Raw genomic sequence first — 20,000 nt, 5'->3', positions numbered from 1 at the left:
ACGTTCGAACGAAACAAAGCGAGTGACTCGATGAGTCGCGAGGATAGTTACCGAATTACAAATGTCGCGGTGAAATTCTATCCGCTAATTCCACTTGGTTCTATCCGTACCAAATACCGAAGGCACTCATCCTAATTTAGAGTCAACAAAAGCGTCGATAAATCAATGAAAATGAATGCACTATGCTGCGAGTACGGTACGTTACGGTGTATAGGACCGATTCGGTTCGACGACGAGATTAATTTCTCGATAGAAGGTGTCGAACGTGTATGAAGAATAGAAAGAGAGGGAGAGATGGAAAGAGATGAAAAAGATAACACATATATCTATCTATAAACGTCAAATCAAAATTGAAACGAGTTTTATTTGATAAGGTAGTTAAATACGCGTACTTAACTTGTATATGTTAGGGAAGGAAATATATTGGAGTATTTGAAATTCCTTTGTAAGGATAATCAATTGTTTGGAAATAGCATACGTTTCGACCTACTCGTTAGACGACAAACCATTGAGAAGTCCTTCTAACACGGTTTAACGATTAGATTACAAACGAATCTATACGGATAGAGCAAGATAGATATAGGTTGATGGTAGGTAGGGTAGAGTAGGGTAGGTAGGTAAAGGGAAAGATGGACGCGATTCTCATAAAGCGTGAAAGCACGATTTAACTCGTAGTTACAGATTATCCAACGTTTCCACGGTAATTCGAACAGCGTAGGAGAGAATTACTCGCGTAACCGTACACGCCTGCTTATCTGCCAGAGTTTCCACAAGGGACGATAACATTCCTGTTCCGTATCGATCTAAACACAACCAACCCGTACCAACGCCGAATCCAAAATAATCTTTCGCACATTTGTGGCCAATTCCAGCCATAAAATATGTATCCCTATGCTGGTATTCTGCGAGTACGAGCAAATGCTTGAACCTTACAAATTTCTATCCATATCTAACATAAGATCGTTATCCCGTCGAACATCCCCGTCAGGTAGAAAGCAATTTAGGCAAAATAACGTTATGTGTAACCTTCCCTTAATGACTTGTAAGCTAACCTTTCACATATTATATTTTTTGTTTCTACGAGCACTCTAACGAGAAAAAAATCAGGTCTGGCATATCAGCAAAATTTGCTTTCGCGGAAAAAGAGCAAAAAAGAGAGAGAAAGAGAGAGAGAGAGAGAGAGACCTTCGGTAAGCAATAGGGCCTAATCTCGAACAAAAGGTTTTTACCACTTTTACAGGGCTGTTACACGATACAGTGGTGTAGGCTGTCCTAAATTTTAAGCACGCTGCAGAGGCACGTACGAGGTAGAACAAGTGCTTCGGAACAAGGTTTCCCGCATATTCTCTACCCTCCTCCCCCCCCCCACACACACACACTCTTCTCGTGCCTTTAACCAATCTGTACTGATGTGAGAGCAACCTCTAACACACACACATTCACATACAAACCACACTCTAGAACCGGGGTAGGGTACCACACCGGCTGTTTGTATAATACGCGTGACAAATCCCACGCTAGCCGGAATCGCGGATTAATGAACGGCCTCGTTATACGCGACGCGAACCGCGCTTGTTTATCGTCGAGCCGTTCTGTCGGCAGCACCGATGCGTCGTACACTTGAAAATCGATAACCATTAGCCATGCATAGATTTCCTAAGCCGATCCCTACTACGAAGAATCCTCCTCGTCCCTATCCCCATCGTCGTCGTCGTCGTCATCCTTCGTTCGTTCGTTCCTTGTACACGACAACCATACAACCTAATCCACCCACCAACTTCCATTACAATCTCACATCTTTTCCTAACTTCTTATTTCATTTTTCTATATATATATATATATGTATTCTTTTTTCCGGTCCTTTCATCATTTCCTTTGGTTATTTTTCTTTCGGTTACGCTTCACGCTTTCTTTTTCCTTCATCGAAAATGACACTTCCCATCCAATTTTCCCTTGTCTTCTTCCCCAAGAACTTATCTCTTATTCTCGTAGGTGTCACGTCCTAGAGACTGCTGCTACTGCTGTTGCCTGCTACACAAATGGAACTACCGTAGAATGTTCGACACCCATGAGACTCAATCTCGTTCCTTCTAAAATGTACATACCTACAACCTACATTATTATTATTATTATTATTATTATTATTATTATTATTATTATTATTATTATTATTATTATATATACTAGGTTTATTTTAAAACATTTCTCTCTATCTATCTCGTTTTTCCTATTTCTCTTCTGGTTCGCCCCTTTATTTTGTTTCGTTATCTTTCTCATAGAGAGTAACATCGTGGTTTTGCTTTTTGACGAGAGATACAGATTTCTTTTTTTTTCCGTTATACGTTCAACAACTTTCCAATGCTTTATTCGAAAAAAAAAAACGAAAAAAAAGAAAATGCCGTTGAAAAATCTGATGCTAACGTTGAGATTAATCATTGGAATCATTCGTTATTCATCAACCAATACATCTACATACATCTCTATACGTTAACTTTCCAAACCGTTTTTTTATTTCTTTTTTTTTTTTTAATCTAGCTCTTTCGGACGTTACATAATAGATATTTCTTCCTTTTCAACATTAAAAGGAAAATTCTAAGCGAATCTTTCTCTCTCTCTCTTTTTCATATAAACGTTTCCCATATTTTCGAAGGAAATTTTGAAAAATCCCGATTTCGACCGGATCGTGCACGAACCACGCGAACCAGCCATCAAAGAGCTGTCAGAGAGCAATCAAAGGGCTGTCAAAGGGCAGTCAAAGGGGACGTCGAAGTGCTGTCAAAGGCCATTCAAAGGGAAGTCAAAATGGCATCATCGAATAGGAATACACTTATATGCATCTTCGATCTTAATTTTGTATGAATGTTTGCGAGTAAAAAAGGAAAGGATATACCATAGGAATACGTATCTGTATCTGCATTTAGTTACATATGTATGTATATATGTATGTATGTACAAAGAACATGCTAAACTATATAAATGCCACTGAACGAACGGTTCTTTCTCGTCCATTCCACTCGAGAAAAAATTTCTTTCTTTTATCGTGCAAAGAATTTCAAAATTGTTACGAGGGAAAAGGAAGATGGACAGGCAAACGGACAGTTACGTGTGTATATATATATATATATATATATATATATATATATATATATATATACATAAAAAGAAAGAGAGGATAAAGGTGAACGTTCCAAAGGCAAGGCAAGGCAGGCAAAGAGAAGTCGAGCAAAGATGGTGGACAATTTTCCGAATAACTCGATTCTCGTTCGCAGCCTTCGCTACGACGCAATAGCACCAATGATGTATAGCTTTATAACAAAGAGAATTTATCAACGTCAATTTGTCGCAGTATAGCACCACGTCCTCTCGGTTACATGGTACTATCGCGAAGAGAGAAGTTAGAAAGAGAGAACAATGAGAAAGAAAAAAGGTAGATAAAGAGAAAGAGAATATGAGAGAGAAAGAGAGAGAGAAAGAGAGAAAGGATTGATTATCCTACGGGGAACGATTCTCTCGAAAAATACGAGACAAAACCAAGATATCCCGTAAGTTAATTGCTTGACTTATAATTTGTTATATAATTATTTTCATCTGTAAAATAACGACTTGATTCGTTCATTCTTTTAACTTGTATTTGATATTTCTTTTTCTTTTTTGTTTTTTTTTTTTTATTAATACTACGGTTAAACAAAATATTCGTAAATTAATCAATTATAAATATTTAATACGCATTAACGATTGGTAATTAATTATACATTTTCGCGTGTACTTCTGATTTGGTCATTTTTATATTCAACTTTTTTCCTTTTAATACAAATACATTAACGCATCAAAAGTTTTAATATTGACGTTTATCAAACAGCATATATTCCATCAATTCCCGTTTATTACGGAATATAAACGATCGTATTTACACCGCAATATTATTTTTTTTTTTTATATAATATATAATATTTTATCACGTTAAGGTATCATATAAAATGTTTTAATTACATGTTCCTCCGGTATACGCGAAAGATAGAATTTATCTTTCCATCGCAATTACAGAAATTTATAGCCACATCTCGACTAGCAAAAGGCGAGGGGTTGAGGGGGTTTGTAAAAGAAAAAGAAAAATAAAAAAGAAACGAAAAAGGATAAGGTTTTTATAAAGTCCGACCTCGTGTTCTCGATTAAAGGTATAAATGTAAATACACCCTGTGTGCTATGTTAGATTTTAAATCAAAATAATGAAAGGGTTTTTCTTACTTTTTACTTTAAAAAAAAAAAAGAAAATATTGTTCAAAGAAATGATATATTGAAAAATGTTTCAGTCAGCCCTTTGGAAGTAAAAATAAAGGACGCCAACCAGCCACTATCGGCCGGTAAAAGGTACGAGCTAGTCTGCAGGACTTCCGGTTCGCGACCACCGGCGATTGTGACCTGGTGGAGAAATGGTCAACGTTTAGTGGATTCCGTGGAAACGGTAAGGAAATGGAAACCCCGTATGTGTGAGAACGAATAGAATTTTATACAACTACGATACGTAGTATCCAACCTCGAAAACTTTCAAATCAACGAAATAGCTCTTAGAACGGAAGGAGATGGGAATGAAAGGAAGAGGAGAAAAAGAAACAAGAGAAAAAGAAATTTGTTATAAGATGACTGACATCGGGGAGGGGGAGGACAATAGTCAGAGAAAGAGAGGTTTTTTGAGAGTTGCTTTGTGTTAAGAAAACGTTTTTTGAAATCGGATTTTCTACGGGATCGGCAAGGATAAAAAAGATTCCCAGATAATTTGTAATTTTGTGACTCCTTGTTTTTTCCTTTTCTTTGTTGGTTTTTCCTTGGAACAACCAACCTCATGAGTACACGTCTAGTACACGCCTGTTACACACGAACCGTCAAATGGAACAACAACTTATGTTTAAGTATATATACCACCTAGCGAAGGTGGTAGCTCGCGTGCGCGCGCACACACGCGGGCGCGCATTAGCTTAGCGTGTATTCGTCGAAATGGCGTGTGAGATATCGTTATCATGAGCTCGTGCCGTGGCTTAAGCCGCCGGTAAAAGCGTCGTTAAGAGCCCGAGGTAATTTAAATCAAAGTAAGCCACTGACGCGATAACGCCGTACTGCACCGCACTGCACCGCACCGCACCGAACAGCACCGCACCGAACTGCACGGCGCAGCGCTCTACATCCCATCGTTCACGTCCTTCCTTCTCCCTTTAACTTTGCAACAACTAGTAGCTGCTGCTCGCTACTAGCTACTACTAGGTAGGTAGGTAGCTCGTGTGCGCGCACGGACGAGCCACCAACCCCATGGATGGATACCCTACCTACCTACCAACCATACCATTCTAGCGAGCACGTAATTAAGCTAAATTGATGCGTGACAGTCGGCTTGCCGGTGTTGCTTTTAATTAATTGATACGCCGCCACCGCGAATTACTCCATGTTTACGTATGATTAGTCGCGATTGCAAGTGCAATCAGGATTCGTTATCAAAATAAAATTTTATATCATGAGAATTAATTCTAATGATAATAATAATAATATCTTTATTTTTTTTTTTTAAATGGAAACTTGGCCCCACTTCTGGCTACTAAGCGTTGTATACGTGTGTATTTGTGTACAAAGCATATTAATTAAAAGATTAAAGTTAAATTTTTATTTTTATTTATAAAAACATAACGCCTGTATGAATGCAACCCTCCAGACACACTTTGAAAATGTTGCTTGCGAGCGATACATGTGTGTATGAAGAGTTTGGACTTAAAAAAATTACCATCTCAGGAGATGGCGCTCGCAAGCAACATTTTCAAAGTGTGTCTGGAGGGTTGCATTCATACAAGCGCGCATTTTTTGTAATTATTAAATAAATAATTACAAAAAAAAATAAAAATAATATTATTCACTAACTTGTGTGATTTGCACACGTTCTTTTTTTTTAATATGTCGATGATTATAACTTTTTTATTCGATATTGTAGCGCATTATAACAAAAAAAAAAAGAAAAGAATTGAAAACACTCGGTATTTAACTTAGACACGTTGTAAAAAGTAGAAGGAAAATAAAACGAATCCCTTATCCTTTCCTCCCTAAGTTATCTCTATCTTTTTCCTATAGATTATAGTTTGCCAAGGGTAGGTATTTCTCTCTCGACCATTTCGCATCACCACTTCTCACGCTCCATCGATCGGTCCATTACTCTATACATATATATATATCTACCCCCTTTTGTTTAAGTTTCTTATATAAGTAACAAAACAAACTGTTACCCCGCAAAGTGTATCAAGTCTGAAACAATATTTCCTTTTAAGTAATTCCCGATTCGAGAAGGAAAATTTTTCTTTTTCTGTGTGTCTCCCATACGACATCTCAAATATTTATATCTTCTTGTCGGATTAACCAAAGAATAAGGGGGTTGGAAAGTAGGGAAAACAAAGAAAAAAAGAAGAAAAATATGCATCTTTTCGTTGATCGGAAGGGAAGAGAAAAAAAGAAGAAAGTTCTCTCTTCCCTTCCGGGATGATCTCGCGACGTCATGTGAAAAAGGAAGATCGAAATAAGAGGATGCAGAAATGAGCACATAGGTGGTGATTGTGATAGTAGAAGTAGTAGTAGTAGTAGTAGTAGTAGTAGTTTAGGTCGATCAAAAATTCGTCGAGGATATATATATATATATATATATATATATATATATATATATATATATATATATATATATATATATATACGGCGGTAGAAAAGAAAAAAAGAAAAAAGAAAAAAAATAAGCGCTTTTGAAACGACTTCCTTCCATCCATCACACGTAATCCCTTTCGCGTCCTTGCCACGTCTTGAAGCAACGTAGTCCTTCTTCGTGTTATCGGGAGCAGCTTGCTATCGATTCGGCTGAGACGCGACGATCGGAGCGGAAAAATGCACTTCCGCCACAATGAAATTGGCTGAAAAAGATTCAGCGTCTTTTCTTCCTCTTTCCTCTCCTCCATCTTTCTCTCTTTCTCTCTCTCTCTCTCTTTTTTTCTAGTCGATAATAAGAAAAGGAAAAAAAAATAGGTACATATCGATCGAAAAGATTTTGACTCGAGTTCGAACATTTTTCCTTTACCTATCCCCCTCGTTTCGTTGACAGATAAGTCTTTTGATATATGTATAATTCATATAACGGAAGAATGTTAACAAAAAGGTTAAGAGGGGATGATAACATAGGAGGATGGGGATATAGAACAAATATAAGATAATAAAATGTAAATAAAATATGAAAGAGAAGATAGAACAAAAAAAGAAAGAAAGAAAGTAGTAGTAGTAGTAGAAGAAGAAGAATAAAGATGAATAAAAGTTGTGGTTGACGTTGTTACAGACTTCAAGCGATGGAAACACGACCACCAGCGTCTTATCTTTTATGGCAACCAAAGCAGATGCCGGTAGACACTTGTCATGCCGAGCTGAAAATTCGATCATAGGAAAAGCACCGATAGAAGACGTCTGGATACTAGAGATACAATGTAAGAGTATTAACGACCTATTTTATCTTCCCTGCAAGACGTTGAAAAGGGATTGTTGTTCATCGTGTTCTTGACAAACGCAAACGAATTCACACGCTAATATTTTCTCTTTTATCTTTCCTCTTTTTTCATTTGTTCTATTATTTATTCCTCGTATTTTTTGATCAACTTTATTCGAGAATCAGATTGATCTATCGCATTTACAGATACACCGGAAACTAAAATACAATTGGGTACATCATTGAACCCTAGCAAGATTCGAGAAGGCACGGACGTTTACTTTGATTGTTTGATACAAGCCGAGCCACCGGTTACTAAAGTTGAATGGCGTCATCAGGTAATCAAATTATACTTTTATTTTGACGTTCACTTTTAGTAAAAAATACAAAAGTTTGCACCGAATAGAAAGGGAACGAAAAATACATTTTACCTTATTTTAAACTATAGAAATATCTTAGTATTCTCGAACGAAATTTTAATATAATCGCGAGTAAAGGCTTTGCAAAATTGATTCTACCTCTTTAAGTACTATAACGGAGTACGAGCGAGTCAAACAACTTTCTCGAAGAAGCAAGAAAATCTTTAACCGTCTTACTGCATTGCCAAGTCAATTCTACTTACGATGCATTCAAGTTTTCTAATAAATTTTACCTCAACGTAGATAAGACGTGACTTGTTGTTTTTTTTTTTTAAATGACCAACTTACGAGAAAATAAATAAAATACGAATAAATGAAATACTATTTGAATTGTTATTTTTGCTAATTTCTATATTAATTAAAATCGTGTATTAATTTATAAAGGGAAAACCACTTTATCACAACGCCATGCAAGGTATCATAATCAGTAACCAAAGTTTGGTACTCCAAGGAGTCGACCGTAAGAGTGCTGGTAATTACACTTGCGTTGGTTACAACGTCGAGGGTGACGGCGAGAGCTCACCTTTCTATTTGAACGTCATGTGTGAGTATTATATTTGCACAAACACCATTCACAAACGACCTACGTGATACACGAGTAGAGATAATACATACGAGGATAGTTCAGAGACAAGTGTCGCGAATTTGTGTGTCCTCGGTTTCGCGCGTCATAGTTGCATATAGCATTGGTTGCATATTATGCCGAATACCTAATTACGTTATACACTCATAGTACGTTGTTATTATTACCTTACACCGAAAAAAAAGGAAGAAGTAACAGTGGAAAATAATTTCAACGAAACGTTCATTCCCCCAGTGCAATGTAACACAACGTTATATCACTGTTAAATAAAAGCGATTGCGAAGGGAATTTGTTTCGTAAAGCGAACTCTCGATCGTCATTAATCTTTTGACTCTCAATCGATTATAAATATGAAAATGAAATCCCATGCTTTGATAATCCAACCAATATATATATATATATATATATATATATTATATTATATATCCATATATAAGTCCCGTTATCTATCCGTTATAAATTTATAACAAACATGTCCGCTTATTCGGTTTGAATTATTATCAAGTTCTCCTCCTATAAAAGCAGTACACGTTAAAGGATATGACGGCGTCGACAAGGATATTGGAATTTTGCGATAAATTTTGATTATTAAATTATTAATGGTACACGTTTGGACATAATTTTGGTTAAATCTATTCGCGTTACTTTCTCGCGTTAATTTGCATTTAGCGAATAAATGTAGGAATAGTAAATCACCATAAATATATATATATATATAAACCTACACGTACACATACGTAGAAAAAAACACAATTTAATAGCCATTAAAATTATTTTTTCAAGTCGCGCCAACTTGTAAGCCGAACCAAACGAAATTTCACGGTGTTGCTAAACAAGAAAAGGCCAACATATCCTGCCAAGTGGAAGCAAATCCCACAGAAGTGCAGTTCCGGTGGACGTTCAACAATTCTGCAGAGAGTATCGACGTTGCCGCTGGCCATATCGCCAGAGCAGGCACATCCTCGATCGTTTCGTACACACCGATGACGGAATTGGATTACGGAACGTTGCTATGTTGGGCTACGAATCGTATAGGGCATCAACAAGTGCCTTGCGTCTATCACATTATACCCGCCGGTGAGTTATCCTTATGCAGCAACGATCACGAAAATCGAAAGACTTCTCGATAATCGAATATCGAATATCGCCGTTGGCATTGTCAAGCACATCGAACACAAAGGTCATATCCGCTAGTTTTCCTTTTGTCGTACGGGGAATTTTCGTCTCTAGTCAAACCTTTCTAAGATAACATATATATATGTACGTGTGTATGTATTATATTAGAATAAATTCGTACATTTTTAGTATGTTGAATTTGAAATCAATATTTTCGCAAAACTCAAGTAAATATTTGACCACGACCACTACGACGACTTGAAAATCAAACTTAAATCGCCATCATTATTTTCTTCGGGAAAGATAAAAGCACCGTTGGTGTATTTCTATAGCCGACAAAAAAAAATTCATAGCTCGCGATTTTTCACCGTGGTAAAAGGAAAGTATTCTTCTCTCTAGCACGGTTTTTGTTATCTGGAACAACCGCACTTCCGGCGTACTATGTGCACCCTTCTTCTCCGCACCGCACCGCACCGCACCGCACCGCACCGCACCGCACCGCACCGTACCGCGTCGAGAGGATATTCTTTCGCAAAAAAAAAAAAAAAAAAGAAAGAAAGAAAAACAAGGGAAAAAAGACAAGAAAAGAGAAATATTTTCCTTTTCTCGGCCACGCGACACATCCTACCTTTCCTCCGTCCCCGTCCCCCTTCTCCCTTAGCACGGCTATATTTTCGAAAGGTAAGCTTGGAAAAATAGCGCGAAAGAGGTATGCACCCAAAGGAACAATGGGCATTTGCATTCCTTTTGTCAGGCTCGTTAAGCCACCTAAGATATTGCTCTCTGCACCTTCCTAAATAATCGTCGAACGTGTTTTATTTAACACTTCTTTTATCCACACAGGTAAAAAAAAATAGGAATCAAACTATTCGAAGGAATTTCTAGCACATTAAGAGTAAACATAATTTAGCGTAAACTATATATTTAAATCTCTTTCTCTGTTTCTTTATCACCGACAGGTCGTCCGGATATGGTACACAATTGTACTACCTCTAACACATCGACCAACTCGTTTTCGGTGCGATGCACCGAGGGTTTCAACGGTGGCTTACCGCAATCCTTTCTTCTCGAGGTGAGGGAGAGCAACAGCCAGGAATTGCGTGCAAATTTAACATCCACGGTGCCGCATTTCAGCGTCGCTCAACTCGAGTCCGGTGCTCTTTATCAGGCGTGCATTTACGCGTACAACGAGAAAGGGCGCAGCGAAGCGATGGTCGTGCAAGCAGGAACGTTGAGGCTACCTGAAAAACAATTAACATCCGAGTCAGGTAAATGCACGCTCTGTTTTATATTTTTTCTTTTTTTCTTTCTTTCAACACCCCACCCACCACCTTCCGCTCGTCCCAACCCTCTATACGCTAGCGAATCAATTACGAGAAACACTGGAAAACAAGCATTGTTATAATATATACATTTGCGAAGGTATAACTGCGAAATTAACAGTTACATTGTTTCTCCCTTTTTTTTTTTTTTGGGTATCTCGAATATGAAAAAAGTTAATGAAATATTACCGCGAAATCAATCGTTGTTGGGATTTTTCAGAAAGGCCACGTCAAAATGTGAGATTGACCCCGATGCTGAGCGTCATGATAGGCGTTGTAACGGCATTGGTAATCGTCGCGGTAATAGTTATGATAGTTTTGAGGATCCAACATACGAATGTTGAGGAACGTGGTAAATCGCAAATGGAAGAACACGGAAAACAAACTAAACCTGCGCCGATACAACGCGAATTGAGGTTCCGCGAAGGAAGTAGTCTACTTGCCGATGAAAAACATCCAGGTAGTCCGTTCAGAAAATTGGATACCAGTGGTGATTTAAGCGAAAGCGACGAGAAAAATCCGGACATCATACCGCAACAAATAACCGGTTCGTATAAATGCAATGTTCGTTGCATGACACGATTGAACGAGATTTGTGACGGGATTTTTGTTAATCAGGGGACGAGCCCTCGGAATATTTAAGAAAAAGACGATTGGTATCGACGATCGAAACTTCCCCATCAAGAAGTCTCTTGGAACATTCGACCATAACTTCGTTAACAACCCATGGCAGTTACGTTGGTTACTGCACCATTCGTAATGGGATGCCATTGCACGAATTTTCAAATTTATCTATCAAGCATAAAAGCGTAAGCAACATTTTTTTTATATTATTATTATTGTCGTCCTTACCCCATAAAGAAAATAAAACTAAAATATATAATAAAAAGTAAAATTGTTCTTCAGTTCCAGCCAATTATCGGAAGCGTGTACGACGATGGGGTATGCACTTTACCGAGACAACATTGGCCGACTCAGAACGTCCAATCGATGACGATGAGTCCACCTATGCTCTACTCAGGTTTAGGGGTAGTTGGTAGAACCTGTCCAAGTACATGCACACTCTTATCTAAGGACATCGAAACGAGAGCTCCTGCACAGTGTTGCGTCCAATCGCAAAAAGAAACGACCGTCACTACGCCCATTGTGATGGCCAAGAGAGAAAGTTCGGTGTGACGTTGCAATTAATGCACACTGTTAGAAAACTACTAACACACCGACATATATTAGAAAAGAAAAGAAGAAATTTATTGTTAATTATCTTATCGCTTGCGAGAGAAATACGAAAGAATGAATGAGTGTGTTGTGTGTGTGTGTGTGTGTGAATGAATGAGAAAGAAAGAAAGTGTATGATGTGACGCATGTCGTATGAGTTCAAAATACGAACACCTCTTTTAATTTGAACAAATTCATTTTCTACCCTCGCCCACCCCTTAAATGAAATCACCATTTTAATAACCTATGTTTGAATCAAGTGCCCTTTTTATATTAAAGGAAGACTTTGAAACTGATAACTGCGTCGATAGATGTATGTACGTGACTTGAGAGAGAGAAAGAAAAGAGGGGAAAAATGAAAGAACACGTGTGAAATTTAGTATGAATGTATTCTACACATATAATACGTATGTATTATGTGTGTGTGTGTGTAGTATGTGCCTGCGTGTGTGTGTACATATATAAATATACATATGTACAGTTCGATGAGAAAAGTGTATATATATACAGACACACGCACGTGCCCCATAAAGAAAAAAAATAAGAAAAAAATAATTACACTGGAATAAATTAATGACACAAAAATGAATGAACACGTACACAGGAGCGTCGCGTAAATTTACGTAATATGTACATACCTTTAAAAAAAAAAAACATGGAAGATATTTTATACAAATCAATAGACATAAAGTTTATCCAACTTTTATTACGGTACCACTGTACAATTCGTCTAGTCGATGTAAGTAAATAAAATGATATACGTAGACGCAATTAAAGAAAAAAAAATCAATCGTGCAACCAGAATAACTTATACTTAAAAAAAAAAAAAAAAAAAGAAGAAAAAGGGTCACTCGTTGTTAAATGCGATGTTGTGAAAAAAATTCGTTAAGAAGAAACGTGGTGAAAATGGTCAAAGTTACAGACGTAGACTGGGTTGGGAGGAAAGGGGATAAAATGCGAGAAAACGCGATAGAAACATATCGTTTGGTTTTTTCACCACGAAAACCGAACAAAACGTTTGAAGAGCATGTCTAAGTGAGTAACACGTTCGTACAAGAAAGAAAGAAAGAAAGAAAGAAAGCAAAAAAATAAAACAGAAAAAAAGAAAAAGAGAACAAACCGTGCAAAAGTTGAAAATGCAAATCCCCTGGTTTCTTTCGGTCTACAATATTCTGGATTTTATTGTAACGTTAACTAACTGTATAATAATGTCTCGAAAAAAAAAAAGAAGAAAACAACATTTCTTTCCCTTTTTGCGATTAATCGTACTAACGACGCAAATATGAACGTTGTTTTTAAAGTGAGGAAAAAAAAATAAGAAAAAAATAATTATAATAAAAAGAAGAATGAATCTTTATCTTTAAAACTCTTAGATGAATGCCGATTTACTTAAAGGTGTTACACCACTTTGGTGATTTAAGAAAAACTAACATAAAAAGAAAAGTTGATTCTATTTTTTAGATAATAGTATAAAGAAGATATACAGTAAATTTCATTAAAAATCGGTTGAACAGTTTTTGAAATATAATTTCTATCAGCTCTGAAAAAAAAACACTATTTAAAGATATTTTATTTATTGATTACATATTACGTTTAATTGTAATATTAAAAAAAAAAAATTTTTTTTCATGTTAGTTTACCCTTAAAACAGCAAGTTGGTATAACCCTTTAAGTCTTAAGTTAAGTCTGTCTCACTCATGGTACGTAATTGCGATAGTCCTACAAATTACTGCCTGTTTCGAAGCTTAAGAAAATCTTGTTGGAAATCTAATGTATCATCGGAGGTCATTTCCCGTTGCCTCTCCCTTGTACTATACCTGAACGTATCGTTAATCGTTATAAGAATAAATGCCCATATAAACCCTTGCGAATAACTTTCCTGTGTTTAAGAAACAAAAAAAAAAGCAAAGGAAAAAATAAAGGGGGGGCACTAGCGCGTTTAATAAAATCGCGTTTTATTACAATACAACCGTGTTTCAGCCGTGGTTCCTTCCTGTAGATTGCAAATTTGTATAAAAAGAAAAAAAAGAAAAAAAAAGAGCAAAACTGTGCGCGAGTGTATAGCTTTTGTCGATTATCGATTTTTGTTATCGGCGCCAACGGTGATACAATTACGATGCCCCATGGCGCCAATGTTCTAATTGTAGAAAAAGAAGAGATTAATAAATTACAACAATTTTCACGATTTCAAAAGATTCAAGGAAAAGAAATGAGCGCATCGTCGGTTGTTGTTGATCGAAAGTGGACGATATTTTGCTTCATGTTGTAAATGTCCACTTTTACGATTAAAACCCCGAGAAACATACATTAATACTTGTGATGGGGGAAGGGGGGGGATACTTCAAACATTTCTAAAGAAGAAAAACATACAAGAAAAGAAATAAAAACATGAGAAAGAGATTGGAGTATCTACTTAAGGAAAAGTTATTTGGTCTTTTAAGAAAATAGAACATGAGAGAGAGAAAGTGATGTTTTCGCGTGTCGTTCAATAATAAAAATAATGTCGAAGCTGAACGTTTCTCTAAACTTCTACATGAATGTGTTCTTTCGATCGCTAGACATTAAGTTATATCTCTGAGAAATCTGACTATAATGTTTACTAAAAGAATTGTTAATTATTATTGCCATTGATGGAATTGATGTTGGTACATAATCCTATGTACTATTAACATATGTACGTTAGTGATTGCTAAATTGGAAAATGCGTAATTTATCCTTGTAAGAAAAATTTTACATGAAATTATTAGAGAAAAAGAAACAGAGATACGCACCAATTATAAAAAAAAAAAAAAAAAGAACAAATATGGACGAATTTTGTTCGTCTGCATGTTCGAGATTAATGACGTTCACTATACGATGATTACAAAAAATACAAATTTTATTTTTAATTCATGAATGTTGTTTACACACACAAACAAACAAACACACACGCACACACACATCTGATAAGATTAGAACAAAAATTCTAATTACGATTTTTGTCGTAATAAAAATCAGTATAAACAAGAGAAATAAAACAAATGTTCGATGATCTCGTCAAATGAAATAATTTTCGTTTTAATCTTAAAATTATCAATAAAGTTTATATTTTCTTCCTTGTTAGATCATCTTCGTCAGTCAATCGATCGACGCACTTCTCCAACGCGTCATAACGTGGTAAATTATACGAAGGAGGTGGCCAAATTGTATCTGTAAATTGATCGTATCAATTTTGATAAAATGACATTTCTTCAAGACTCTTGGCATTTGATGCATATCTACAAAAGATGCAAACTAGTACTTATCAGAATTGCAAAAGAAGTCTTTTTGCGTATATAGAATTCAGTCGAGTATTAATTCCAATACAGATACATACATATATACATGCATAATAAATACACATAGTACAGTTACACACGCATATATACATACGTATATACTAACGCGTATCCATGTCTCTATAGGGTACATCAGCGACGAAGCTAAAGTTCCGAATGTACAACTAAGTTAGGATATACCGCTTGGAAATTGTGGTCTAACGTAACACAATGAAATTACTTAAAGGTGAGCGCAACGCGTAGTTTCAAAGTGAAAACGTAAGGTACTATTATCCGTGTGAGTTTCGTTCATTAGATCCTCTACTACTAATACGTCAAGGTAAAATGATAATTACATCAGTTGCGTAAGTTTGAACTTTGTAAGTTGCGTAAGCATTTCTGAAAGAGACATTGTAACGCACAAGTATATGCCATATGTATTTACTTATGAAAGTTTCATTTCGAATGGAAGCCGTGGTATGTTGCATGGTATCGTTGACATACTATTGTTACTTTCTGGAAATACAATACCTTGGAAAATGTTCACACTCCGTAGGAAAATATTTTACATTTTCAACGGTATAAAGAGTATACACGTACTTATATGCATATATATATATATATATATACGCTGTTAGCAACATAGCGAACAATTTATCGAGGTATCGTGTATCCGTTCGTAAAATGCAATCCAATCTTTTATCTTCAACATGGAGAAAGGAAAAAAAATATAATACAGAAAATACTTATTCTCTCACATTTTTCCTGATAACCAAGTATTGAAAAAAAAAAGAGAAGAAGAAGAAGAAGAAGAAATCAAGGGAAGATAATAACATAATTTAATCCAATCATTAACTAACATACGTTATAGATAGAAAACGTGTTGAGACGCGAGTCTAAGTGCTTTTTTTCTATCACGAACGACCAAGTTCGAAAAAAGGTAGTGCCGAGATCATAAGCACTAAAAGAGCACGATCATATTTGTCACACTATTACTATACGATCCACGATTTCATTTCGTATCAAAAAAAATAACGAGATTCGTTAGAATAAGAATATCGTCGAACCGTACTGCTTGACCGGTGGTTGCTTTCTGCCAGGAAAAAAAAACACTGAAATTTGTATATGTATATGTATACTTAGTTTAGTATCATCCAATACCTACTTTGTGTATCCTCATAAAAAAAAAGAAGAAAAAAAATCGTTTTTTTGATATTGTAAATATTCTCTAATAAATAATCGTTTTTATTCAATAACGAAATTTTTAATCAAATCCCTCTGTAATCCAATTAGCGAGTATCATCGTTAAAGCGAAATAAATGATAGAAAATAAATGGAAATACAGTTTACCTCCGTAAAATTCTATAAACGGTACGTCTCTGTAAATTCGCATATAATCCTCAACAGTGGTCAATATGTTTAATTTTAAATTTAAGAAATATTCCAATACGGTCATCTCCGGAAGATATTCAGGTATTTCTTCATTTAAATGAAATAAAGATCCAGCAATCTCATGCGCCTATTCAAGAAGAAGAAAGTACTTCATTTTTTTTCTCTTTCTTCCTTTTTCTTTACAATAAATATATGTCAATTTTTATTCACATTTTCGTGCATTATTCCTGACATGTATTCGCACAAATGATAAAATTTGATACAGCAATTAGAAATTTGTTTTTTAATTTCATCTAACGTTTGATTCTCTATTTTTTCCAATAAACTAGGTGCTAGCGTGTAAACGTGATACCAATCAATAAAAAATCTCTACGAATATAAATTAATGTATGTTTTTTTCTTATTTTTTTTACAAATGTTAATTACGTTAAAAATCAAAATGTTTCCTTTGATGTTTATTTTACGTTCAAGACTCACGTGATAAACGTGGTGATACACAAGTAAAACAATAGCTTTTCCAAATTTTCCATCTTTGTTCTTATTCTCATAAATATCCTTGAAATGCATGTAAATGATGTCTTCGGGCGCCTATCCAAATTTATAAAATTAAGTTACATCAGTGCTTGTCTTTTGTTATCTTCTTCTCTCTCTCTGTCTCTCTCTCTCTCTCTCTCTCCCTCTCCTTTCTTATTATCTCATCTCATCTCGCTTGATCCAATCTAATTTAATCTCATTTCTCCTTTCTCAAATTTTCGTAGAATAATTTTAACACATTAAACTTATAACGCGATTAACATTATTATTATTATTATTATTGTTATTATTTTCTTTGTACAATACGTCAAAACATACCTCTAACAGATGCATATAAAATCTTGGATAAATAAGCAACAAACCAGTTATGAGATTTTCATTTGAATTTCCGTTCAGTGCATGTATAATCTTCCCCATTATCTATAGAATACAATGTATAATTGTATCAAAACTTCATTTACTATTAAAATGAATTAAATGTAATTTTTAAAATCAACCTCTTGTAATTCATTCGAACTACTGTGAAAATATTCTCCAAAATATAAAAATCTTGTTATATATGTACTCTGAAAATTATACAATGCTCTGTTATCAAATTTTGTTTTTACAAGAGTAAAAAGATAAAGATAAAACAATGAAATATAATCACATATTTACATAATTAACAGTCTTTAAATTTTCTTCCACCACATCTAATAAACTTTTTCTTGTTTCTGTCATTTTTCCTATTAAAATTATATAAAAATAAATAAAATGTTAAAGAAAGAAAAACATTTAATGATTAGTCGATCAATCATTAACTGAAAAGGTTAACTTCTATTAAAATATCAAATTTAAATTATTTCACGATAAATGTATCCTACGAGCAATAAATTATTTAAACAAATATACTATTGTTTAAATATAATATAATTACACTCTAAATTGATTTTAAATTGTTTAAATAATTGAAAATATAAAATATTTAATCTTACCTAGAGCAAAAAATACAGAAGTACATAGAAGCTCACAAGTTCACTTTTTTCGTAACAAGATTCATCATAGTTTCTACCGTGACTACTAGATGTCGATAGTAGGTACTTATCACGAAATGGTACAATACTATCAAAGAATACTATATCTGTGATACAATACAAAAATGCATTTATACATATATTTTAAAAAGTATTCATTTAATAAAGATAGCCAAATTGCATTAACTATTCATTAAATTTTAATAATTATTAATAAAATGTATTAATTTATTATTTATTAATCTAATTATTTATTTTATAGTAATCAGAACGGTATGGAATGTTTAAAAAAATGTATATACGTTGAAACAATCTGAAATGTAATTAGAATGTATTAGAATATTAAAATAATTGTTAATTAATCGAAAAGAATGTGTATTGTTCGTTAAAAACACCAAGTATATGATCGGTAGACCTTCTTTCTCGGAATTCACCTTCAGACTGGCAAGTTGTCTTCTATCAAAATTCTTATATTAAATATTGTTTATATGACTTTCCGAACATTGCGCATGTGTACAACGATAATAATATTCCGAATAAAGAGTATTTAACATTTTAACGTTATAATTTTTGTTGGTTTTGTCAGGATGAGAGGAAAGGTATTTCTCGAACTCGAGAATAAAATATCACGTAAATTTATTTCGATGAATAATAAGCTAATAAACTTTAATAACAAACTAAACTAAATAACAAACAAAATAACATAGCTAAATAAATAACAAAAAATAAAACATACTTTTTTCTCGAACAACTCGCAGAACGGAACTGAACCGTACAACACAGCTTCCGCCGTCTTCAGATACAGTCGCGCCTCACTCGCACGCAATCGTACCAATAACTCCCCCTTTCTTATTGGCGATCGCAAGCGCGGGAGATACGAGTTCGACAAACATTCATTCATCCAACAATTTTAGTATTTTTTGCATTCTAATGTAATTATTTTCCTGTTACATTAATATAATGCATTAAAATCAGTCTGCCAATAATAGTTTTATTATAACATTTTGAATAATGATAAACAATTCTTCGAATGTATGCATTCATTGTAATAAGTTGAAGATCATACAATATAACTTACATATGTTTTTTATGCTGAACAACAATATAATGACGCATTATAATTAACAATGATATAACAAATGTAACTTTTTTAGACATAGAAAACTTAAGTGTAGTAGAATATTAGGTCCATAAAATCGTTGTTTGTGTAAAAGGCATATAATTCACTATATATGCATAAATATATATATATATATGTATTAGGTGCCTTTTTTTAACAATTAATGACTTTATAATCAGAAAGAAATAAGAACCAAAAAATTATATTTTATTTACATAGGAAAGTCATTGGTATGATAATACCATTTATACTTTTATAATCATTTTTATAATCATTAAGTATCAGTTGCAATAGTAAATATATTACTTTAACATTAATATATCTATATGTATACATGTGTATATATATATATATATATATATATATATATATATATATATATATATATATATAATGTTTTATGTATACACATATATACATATCTTACGTAGTACATATGATTTGCTTATAATAACAATTCTTAATTATTTTCTCAAGAACTACATTAAATCTAAATAATCA

The 20,000-nt window shown here is 34.2% G+C and overlaps 2 protein-coding genes across 2 annotated transcripts in view; one reads left to right on the top strand and one right to left on the bottom strand.

Annotated features, from left to right (window-relative positions):
- LOC107068781 (neural cell adhesion molecule 2) overlaps positions 1–13,238 on the top strand; it is a 106,685-nt gene extending 93,447 nt beyond the window's left edge. Inside the window, exons 6-14 of the mRNA XM_015325516.2 lie at positions 4,311–4,462; positions 7,346–7,490; positions 7,697–7,827; positions 8,293–8,452; positions 9,275–9,568; positions 10,567–10,875; positions 11,150–11,476; positions 11,548–11,738; positions 11,836–13,238. Of these exons, the coding sequence (XP_015181002.1) occupies positions 4,311–4,462; positions 7,346–7,490; positions 7,697–7,827; positions 8,293–8,452; positions 9,275–9,568; positions 10,567–10,875; positions 11,150–11,476; positions 11,548–11,738; positions 11,836–12,105 (1,979 nt within the window). The 3' untranslated portion in view covers positions 12,106–13,238. The remainder of the gene's footprint in view (positions 1–4,310; positions 4,463–7,345; positions 7,491–7,696; positions 7,828–8,292; positions 8,453–9,274; positions 9,569–10,566; positions 10,876–11,149; positions 11,477–11,547; positions 11,739–11,835) is intronic.
- An 857-nt stretch (positions 13,239–14,095) lies between these two features.
- LOC107068782 (testis-expressed protein 47) lies at positions 14,096–19,863 on the bottom strand. The gene is made up of 8 exons (XM_089172175.1): positions 18,341–19,863; positions 18,024–18,091; positions 17,864–17,932; positions 17,685–17,786; positions 17,310–17,420; positions 17,043–17,201; positions 16,791–16,959; positions 14,096–15,333 (listed from the first exon to the last, which is right to left on the bottom strand). The coding sequence occupies exons 2-8, from the start codon at positions 18,084–18,086 to the stop codon at positions 15,227–15,229; spliced, it is 780 nt and encodes a 259-aa protein (XP_089028301.1). The 5' UTR covers positions 18,087–18,091; positions 18,341–19,863; the 3' UTR covers positions 14,096–15,226.
- Between the last annotated feature and the right edge of the window lie 137 nt (positions 19,864–20,000).

This window comes from Polistes dominula, unplaced genomic scaffold (genome assembly GCF_049000335.1).
Source record: "Polistes dominula isolate Pdom_NZ unplaced genomic scaffold, Pdom_raw_medaka contig_28, whole genome shotgun sequence".
NCBI classification, from domain to species: Eukaryota; Metazoa; Arthropoda; class Insecta; order Hymenoptera; family Vespidae; genus Polistes; species Polistes dominula.
The sequence above is the reverse complement of the archived record's forward strand: the minus strand, read 5'-3'. Positions and strand labels throughout refer to the sequence as shown.